Source organism: Hylobates moloch, unplaced genomic scaffold (assembly GCF_009828535.3).
Source record: "Hylobates moloch isolate HMO894 unplaced genomic scaffold, HMol_V3 SCAFFOLD_41, whole genome shotgun sequence".
NCBI lineage: Eukaryota > Metazoa > Chordata > Mammalia > Primates > Hylobatidae > Hylobates > Hylobates moloch.
Window position 1 is genome coordinate 43951 of NW_026652316.1, and position 9086 is coordinate 53036.

At 46.9% G+C, this 9086-nt stretch overlaps 1 protein-coding gene across 2 annotated transcripts; it reads right to left on the reverse strand.

Annotated features, from left to right (window-relative positions):
- Positions 1–768: 768 nt before the first annotated feature.
- On the reverse strand, positions 769–6328 carry LOC116463560 (putative ANKRD40 C-terminal-like protein). Of its 2 annotated transcripts, XM_058434717.1 has the most exons (4): positions 6289–6328; positions 3578–3658; positions 2813–2973; positions 769–912 (listed from the first exon to the last, which is right to left on the reverse strand). In XM_058434717.1, exons 1-4 carry the CDS (start codon positions 6326–6328, stop codon positions 769–771), a joined length of 426 nt encoding a protein of 141 aa, XP_058290700.1. The 2 variants fall into 2 exon arrangements, with proteins under 2 accessions (XP_058290700.1, XP_032002607.1); XM_032146716.2 differs by lacking the exon at positions 3578–3658.
- Positions 6329–9086: the final 2758 nt, after the last annotated feature.

Below are 9086 nucleotides of genomic sequence, written 5' to 3' on the forward strand. Positions count from 1 at the left end.
AGAGTGAAACTCTGTCTCAAAAAAAAAAAAAAAAAAAAAAAAAGGTGGGGGGTGAACACTGATAGAACTTGTGTTGCCAAGTGGGTCCTGGCTTTCCCAGCACCATCAGCTCACCCTGCCCATGTGGGTTCACCTGAAGAGACTCTGGCCGTTTGTCCTGACTGAATCTCATAAAGCACACTCATCAGGATTGGGGCACAACTCTACAAAATAAACTGCCCTTGGTGTAAGTATCATACCTTGCGATGTTTTTTATAGCTATTTGTCAAAACCCTGAACTTAACTCTTCTCCCAGCCTAGAGAAATTGGAGATGAGGAAACATAATAATTTCTCACAGTTCAAACATGAAGTTAGCTAAACTGGTATATGCATCCAGACTTCATTATTTGTGAAATAATGATTTCAGTTTTTTATTCCTGGGATTGATTATTTATTTATTTATTTATTTATTTATTTATTTATTTTGAGAGACAGAGTCTTGCTGTGTCGCCAGGCTGGAGTGCAGTGGCACAATCTCAGCTCACTGCAACCTCTGCCTCCTGGGTTCAGGTGATTCTCCTGCCTCAGCTTCCCATGTAGCTGGGACTACAGGTGTGCGCCACCACGCCTAGCTAATTTTTGTATTTTTTTTAGTAGAGATGGGGTTTCACTATATGTTGGCCAGGCTGGTCTAGAACTCCCGACCTCAGGTGATCTGCCCACCTTGGCTTCCTAAAGTGCTGGGATTACAGGCGTGAGCCACCACGCCCGGCCATTCCTGGGATTATTTAATAAGTCATTTTTGCAGCTTTGCTATTATAGCAGGGCCTTTCTGTCAGAGATGGTATATATTCTGTCAATCCGGAGCTTCCATTTTTCATTAAAATGAGTTCCACTTCCTGAAAGTCCTGCAGTCTTCGAATGTCTTTGTCCTTAATGTGGAAAAGAAATCATATCATGCTTAATAAATTTGAATGTAATAGAAAGGCTTAATATTAATATTGTTCAGCATCTTGGGTTCTGAACCCATAAGGTTTTTTGTTTTTTTTGTTTTTTTTGAGACGGAGTTTTGCTCTTGTCGCCCAGGCTGGAGTGCAATGATGCGATCTTGGCTCACTGCAACCTCTGCCTCCCGGGTTCAAGTGATTCTCCTGCTTCACTTGGCTCACTGCAACCTCAGCCTCCCGAGTAGCTGGGATTCAGACATGCGCCATCATGCCTGGCTAATTTTTGTATTTTTAATAGAGACAGGTTTCACCATGTTGGCCAGGCTGGTCTTGAACTCCTGACTTCAGGTGATCCGCCCACCTCAGCCTCCCAAAATGCTGGGATTACAGGTGTGAGCCACTGCGCCTGGTCCCCATAAGATAGTTCTGTATTTTTTTTTGAGACAGGGTCTCACTCTGTCACCTAGCCTGGAGTGCAGTGGCACAGTCACGGCTCACTGCAGCTTCAACCTCCTGGGCTCAAGCAATCCTTCCACTTCCACTGCAGCCTCCCAAGTCTACTACACCCAGCTAATTTTTGTATTTTGTTGTAGAGACAGGGTTTCACCATATTGCCCAGGCTGGTCTTAAATTCCTGAGCTCAAGCAATCCGCCCACCTCGGCCTTCCGAAGTGCTGGGATTACAGGCGTGAGACACCACACCCAGCAGATTTTTGTTGTTAAGGTATCTGGAAAGCATGATCATCCCTTGACATGTTAGTTTACAAAGAATATACACTATAAGCCAAGACACCAGTACGAATTGCCAAAGGAACAGCAGCTCACCACCTGTTATCCCAGCACTTAGGAGGATGAGGCCAGGGGTTTGAGGACAGCCTGGGCAATATAGCCAGACCCATTTCAAAAAAAAGAAATTAGTGGAGCGTGGTGGTGTGTCCCTGCAGGCCCAACTACTCTGGAGGCTAAGATGGGAGGATCACTTGAGCCGAGGATTTCGAGGCTGCAGTGAGCTGTGATCACACCATTGCATTCTATTGTGGGTGACAGAGTGAGACCCTCTCTCAAAAAAATAAAAAACAAAAAAATTGCCAAAGGAATTTTGAAAGCTTTAAAGAAAAATTTCCAAAGAAATAAGATTTCCTTTCCAAAATTAAAAAATTAAGATCTGTATTTTGAATCTGGGAAATATATAAAAATGCAAAACAATTTTTGTTTGCTAATATTTCAAATACTTAGCAAACCCACCCTTTGCTAAGCAAACAAGGATGGGTTTGTGTTTTTTTTCCTGAGGACTATGCCATTTTATGTTAACCAGTCAGTTTTGCAGAGATTGGTAGGGCCAAAAGCACTGAACTAAAGCCTTAAATTGGGGAGTCACTTGTCATTCAGAGGTTTGTTTTTTTTGAGACACAGTCTAGCTCTGTCACCAGGCTGGAGTGCAGTGGTGCTATCTCAGCTCACTGCAACCTCCTCCTCCTGGGTTCAAGCAATTCTCCTGCCTCAGCCTCCCGAGTAGCTAGGATTACAGGCACGCACTGCCATGCCCAGCTAATTTTTGTATTTTTAGTAGAGACGGGGTTTCACCATGTTGGCCAGGATAGTCTCAATCTCTTGACCTTGTGATCTGCACACCTCGGCCTCCCAAAGTGCTGGGATTGTACTGGCGTGAGCCACCGTGATCGGACCATTTAGAGGTTTTTAAAAGGTTTATGGATTAGATGTGCAAATCTTATAAGTGCCGGATTGAAAACGACCTAGCTACCATGTTTGGCCATTTTGCAGCCAGGATTTCTGGTGTCATGAAATGCAAAAGTGTAAACGATTGGCTCCAGAGAACATGATGTCACCCACTGTGATTCTGCATTTAGAGACTCTTAACCCTTACCTTTCTGAGCAGTGTGTTTGGTAGCTTTCTGATCTTCTCCACTTGTTCTGGGTTAATCCCCAGTTCACAGCAACTCACTTTTAGTAGGTTTTGGTAACTCAGTTCTTGTCTCTTCAGTTCAATTTCAATGAAGTCATTTTCTTTGGGGTTCTGAATTCTGACTTTAAGCACAAGCTCTAAATCACCCATAAATTCAAATACAGTTTGTAAAGGAAACAAAATACCCGTTAGAGATTTTCATATTATTACAGCATAAATAATCCTAAAAACTGAATGTTAAGTAGACATGGAGCTTTCATGGGCACATACACACTTTGCATTAGCTGAGGCTTCTTTTCTTGGAGTGTCAGGCAAGCTCTAGGATGTATGCCCCCATTATATCCACTGAAAACAGAAAGCTTGCAGCTTTAAGACAGCCAAGGATTTAAAATATGCAATGGATATTTAAACACATCACCCTTGGGCAATACATAGCAGGTGCTCATACCTTGTTGCTTATCTGGAAAGCTTCAGGGAAATGTATAGCCCTGGGGGCCCTGGTGTCCTTAAAGAAGCTATTGTGCAGGGGAGCAAATCGGCTCTTGAGATTCCTACCCACCACCCCCACTCCTCCAGAAATAGGATAATTCTACCATCTTTTAGGACAGTGGTATTGTATTCCAACTTAACTGTCCCGAGAAAATACAGTATGAACTAAAAGTCCAAATGGAAAGCAGATGGTCAGTTTGGCTTTGCAACGTGGTCACGTAGGGGCTGAGTCTTCACCTAGACAGGTGTCATTGGGTTTCTTGTTATCACTTGGGTCCGTTGGCAAGTGTGGATTTGTGCCTTCTTGTTTATGTTCACCTGGGAAAGAATCAGGAAAGAGTTGAGAAGGAGCAGTACCTCACCAGTTGGCTGTCTGCCAGACAAAGGACAAGGATGCTGCACTTCCACTTCCTGCCCTGCAGCTTATCCTCCCCTTCTCAAGGGAAAAGGCAAGTCAGGAAAAGGGCAGTAATGACTTTCAGTCTTGAAGAGTAATTTTCTTTAATCACCACCCAAATCATGAAAAGGAGCTGAGACAGTATTTTTAAATGGTGCGTAATCTGGGGAAGAAATATTTATAATCTCTGTGCTTAGCTCAAGTTTTTACTTAAATATTTTCGGCACAGAGTGCTTTATGTCTTCAGTTCTCTGGCAGAGATACAGTTAGGAGGGTGTCTTTATAAGGAGAAGTTTTCTCACCCAGAGGGAAGGGAAAGGAGTGAATATTTAGAGTGCTTTGCATATGCCAGGCCTTTTGCGTACTTCTTTCTTTCTTACAATATCCACTGAACATGTTGAAAGCCTGCTTTGCACCAGGCACTGGGCTAAGCCCTGGGGAAATCGTGTTCAAAAATCCCAAAGATGTCTCTCTCCTCCTGGACTTTGCAGGCCAGCAGAAGAGACAGATATTAATAAATGGGAAATCACAGTTGTGGGGGGCATGATGAATGTGAAATACACAGTACTTTGAAAGCATGTCAGGAGTCAAGGGAGGCCTCCATGAAGGTTGATTATTTGAGCTGACATCTGAAGGATGAATAGGCTTAACTAGATCCAGAGAGCAGAGGAGGTGAAGAGCTTTTCACAGGGCCCTGTGGAGAGTTCAGCATGGCTGCAGGGCAGAGAGCATGGGGGGACCGAGTGTCAGACAGGCTGTCAGGGACCAGTTAGTCCAATTACGTAGCTCCTTGTCACATGAGATAAGATACACGATAAGGTAAAATATACCTTGGATTTTGGAGGCAATAAAAAATTTTCATACTTATATGTTGATATAATGATTTGTATATAGTGGGCTAAGTGTATTATTAAAATTAGTTTCACCTGTTTTTACTTTTTAAAACATGGCTACTAGCAATTGTAAATTACATATGTGGCTTGCATTACATTTCTATTGGGCAGCATTGGTCTAGATGAAAGGTTTTGGTCTTTGTGCTAAAACACCACCAAGCCATTCTGGTTTTTAGCAGAGAGCTGTCGTAATCAGACTTGCATTCTGGAAAAGAGAAAAGCCTCACTGTCCCCAAAAGAATCCTGTGGCGTATGCACATTATTATTTTCATTTTCAGACAGGAAAATTGAGGCTGAAAGGGGAAGCAATTTGTTCAGGTTGGTAAATGGCCCGACATGGATGTGACCAGGGCCAACTACATAATTTGCAAAGCCGAGTGCAAACGGAAAATGAGGAGGAAGCCAATTTCCCCTCCTCACAGCCGCTGCTCTAACACAGGGCAAATGGGTGACGCCCAAGGTATTGTGACCTCCCCACTTGAACGCACCGACTAGCTGGATAGGGGTGGGTGAGAGTGTCCAGGGCTGCCTGCCACTCCTCAACTTCTGATCCTTCTTTTGCCTGGGCAAAGGTGACAGCGGAATGAGGGACTCTGGCAGAGGGTTACAGCAGTGGTGGGGCTGGTCTGGGTGTGGAGACCATACGCACGAGCTGAGGCTCCACCTCCCAACCTTGGCACATGCTCCATTGTCCCATCTGACGCCACTTACAAAACAAGTTCAGGGCTAAAATTATGACACATTTCAAGTTAACAACCACAGAATGTTGAACCCCAAGCCCAGGGCCTTTCTGAATGCAAGGCCCTGGGCAGCTGCACTCATCACAGCCTTATGAAGCCAGCCCTGTTTGTGCCACCCTGCCAGATGCCTCCAAGGAGATGAGACGCTCCTGCCCAACTCAGCCCCTTCCCAGGACAGGAATAATGTTCCCTCCCCTAGTGAGCGGGGATCTGCAGTCTTCTCTTTGCCTTTCAATTCTGGGCCCTGGAGGTGGCTTAGGGCTGTGGCCCCTTCTCAGGCAGCCCTCGTAGCAGCTGGGCCCCAGCCCACCTGCCAGTACCTGACCTGATAACGATACCTGTTACAGATACCAGAACCTAACCTGAAACAAGGCCTTCCTGCCTCACTGCTAACTCACCCAACACACAGCCCAAGAACTTTCCCTGCCCCGTCCAGTACGTTTGAAAGCATTTTATTCTGTGATCAATGTGTCAGCTCTGTGAATGGACAGAGTCTCATAGAGGTCACAAAGCATGCCCTTTGCACTCAGGCAGATTTGGGTCTGAATTCCTCTGCCACTTAGTAGCTTTGACACCTCGGGCAAGTTACATAACCTCTCTGATCTGAAAATGGGGTTAACATTCCTACCTCACCAGATTGTAAGAAGTCAATGAGAAAGTACACAGAAGGTACAACTTCCTAGCAGTCGTGAGCACCAGTAATTGCCGGCTGCTATTGTTATTTATTGTAGCTATAGACACTTGCTTCCTTCTGAAAGGACCTTTGGTCTAGTTGCTCTACTCTTCACTACCCCACTGGCAGAGTCGGGGAAGCCACGGGGCACTGCTGGCCACAGCATCACCCATGTCCCAGCCTTCCCCAGCCCCCCGTCCCATCCTCCTTGAGGACCATGTTGGGAACAGGACTCCCAGACTCACCTGCAGGCTTCTCCCCGATGTCCTGTTCCAGTTCAGCCATGAGTCACCTCTGTAGTCCGTCAGATGGGCAGCCCCTCTCGCATTTATGCACAAGCTCCCAACCAAATAAGCACTTTCTACAGCCTCAGCACATCTGTCTGCAAGGCAACAACAGGGTGTTCTTGCCAGCCCAGTGACACAGAGCAGGGTCATTTTTATTTTATAGATATAGGGAAAAGGAGGCTCCAGTGTGTGGCATGATTTGCACAGGGTGAGGCCAGTGAAGGAAGGTACTGAAGTTCAAGGCTCCAGACTCCCTTCTCAGGCTGTCTCCACTGGAAGACGGTGCAGGCCAGTAGTACTCACCCAAGGGAATGGTGCCCTTCGGAGGGGCGGCCTGAGAGGCACAGCAGGCACCCAGCCAGACCCAAGAAGGGCGCCAGGCCCTCCTTCTTGGAAAAGGTTGGTAGCTTGTATATCAGGGGTAAGAAAAACCAAATACTTTGTTTCTTGGTTTGAATGGACTACTCCTCCCCATTTCACTGTCTTTTCTCCCAGCCCCTTCCTCAGCAGCTGTGCATGACAAGAAAGAAGCAGAAAGACCCCTCCATACCTGGGAAAATGACCTTGGTGATGATCCTGGATCCTCTGATTCTAGACATCAAAATGGAGGAGGCAGAGGCTGGAGCAGGAGGTTCAGTGAAGAATGGGTGGGGCGGGTCAAAGTCCCCAGTGGGGCTGCTGCCTCAAAGGCAGGCTGAAGACAGGAGGAGGTGCACAGATAGGAACCCAGAGGTTCGGGTGACGCTCACATTTCATTTAACCCTCCAATGACAAAAGACGGGCAAACAGACGGGGCATCAGGGTGGGCCTCAGCATCAAAAAACTGAAGGGAGCTGGCTGGGTGCGGTGGCTCACGCCTGTAATCCTAGCACTTTGGGAGGCTGAGGCGGGTGGATTGCCGGACCTCAGGAGTTCGAGACCAGCCTGGGCAACTCGATGAAACCCCGTCTCTAACAAAATACAAAAAATTAGCTGGGTGTGGTGGCATGTGCCTATAATCCCAGCTACTCAGGAGGCTGAGACAGGAGAATCGCTTGAACCTGGGAGGCAGATGTTGCAGTGAGCTGAGATTGCACCATTGCACTCCAGTCTTGGCAACAGAGCAAGACTCCATCTCAAAAAATAAACACCAAAAAAACATAAACCGGCCGGGCGCGGTGGCTCAAGCCTGTAATCCCAGCACTTCGGGAGGCCGAGGCGGGCGGATCACGAGGTCAGGAGATCGAGACCATCCTGGCTAACACGGTGAAACCCCGTCTCTACTAAAAATACAAAAAATTAGCCGGGCGTGTTGGCGGGCGCCTGTAGTCCCAGCTACTCAGGAGGCTGAGGCAGGATAATGGCGTGAACCCGGGAGGCAGAGCTTGCAGTGAGCCGAGATTGCGCCACTGCACTCCAGCCTGGGGGACAGAGCAAGACTCCGTCTCAAAAAAAAAAAAACAAACAAAAAAAACCAAAAAAACATAAACCAAACAACAACAAAACAAAACAAAAGAAAAAAAGCTGGAGGGAGCTATGGAGATCGTAGCCCATCACCTCTCAAACGTGGTGTGCATTGAAGTCACCTGGGAAGCTTTAAAAACTGTGGATGCCTAGGTCCTACCCTATAAAGAGCCTGACTTAGCTGGTCTGGATGCAGTCAGAGCCCCAGAACTTTCGAAAGGTTCCCAGCTGATTTCAATGTGCAGCCAAGACTGTGAACCACTGATTTGGCCAAACTGCTTAAAGGAGCAAACAGGGAAATTGAGGCCTTAGGAAGTGAAATATTTACCACTAGTCACGTGGCCAGCCAGGCACAGGCCTGGCACTGGACCCGGGTCACCTGGCTGCCAGGCCGACGCTGTCTTCTCAGCATGCTGGTGTGTCTTTCTGCAAGAAGGGCGGGGTGGGGCAATGGAGAGGCGGAAGTAGCAGGGATCCCCTGGCCTGGACCCCTGAGAGAATGCACTTTGGCCAGCCTGGCTGCCAGAGTGTGGTCAGCCATAAAAAAGGCATCCTGAACCTCCTCCCCTGAGTGGGTGCGGCTACAGGTGCAGGGGAACTGTAGATGGAAAGGCTCGGCACTTGAGGGAAAGCCTCAGTTCATTCTCACTTTGCTCACCTGTTCGGTCCATTCATTCACTCACTCCCCATTCACTGATTCACTCATTCACTCACATGTTCACTCAACAACACTCATTTTTTTCTTATTTAGGGAAACACAACTTTCTTCTTTTAATTCATTTTATTTTTTGAGAAGGAGTTTCACTCTTGTCGCCCAGGCTGGAGTGCAATGGTGGGATCTTGGCTCACTGCAACCTCCATCTCCCAGATTCAAGTGATTCTCTTGCCTCAATCTCCCCATAAATAGCAGGGATTACAGCTGTGTGCCACCATGCCCAGCTAATTAATTAATTAATTAATTAATTTTTTTTTTTTAGTAGAGAGGGGTTTTGCTATGTTGGCCAGGCTGGTCTTGACCTCCTGACCACAGGTGATCCACCTGCCTCGGCCTCCCAAAGTGCTGGGATTACAGGCGTGAGCCACCGTGCCCGGCCTTTTAGTTAATTTTAATGTTTAAAATTAAAGTATTACATGTTCTAGTTAAAAAAAATCTACTGGTACTAAAGATCAGAGCCGATTAGGAAGAAGGCAAAGTGTGTTGGGGGGGACAATCAACTGCCACACAGGCCTTGGCATACGACTTTTCCCATTCGTTATGCTGGGCACTTATTGGGCCCTTTTATCCATGTATTAGTTTTGCGTGTGTGTGAGCC

Coding starts and splice junctions, on each gene's coding strand:
- LOC116463560 (XM_058434717.1), bottom strand. CDS start 6,328: ATGGCTGAACTGGAACAGGACATCGGGGAGAAGCCTGCAG. Junction 2,974..3,577: donor ACCCAATGACACCTGTCTAG/GTGAAGACTCAG, acceptor TTGTGCTTAAAG/TCAGAATTCAGAACCCCAAA. Junction 913..2,812: donor CAAACACACTGCTCAGAAAG/GTAAGGGTTAAG, acceptor TTCCACATTAAG/GACAAAGACATTCGAAGACT.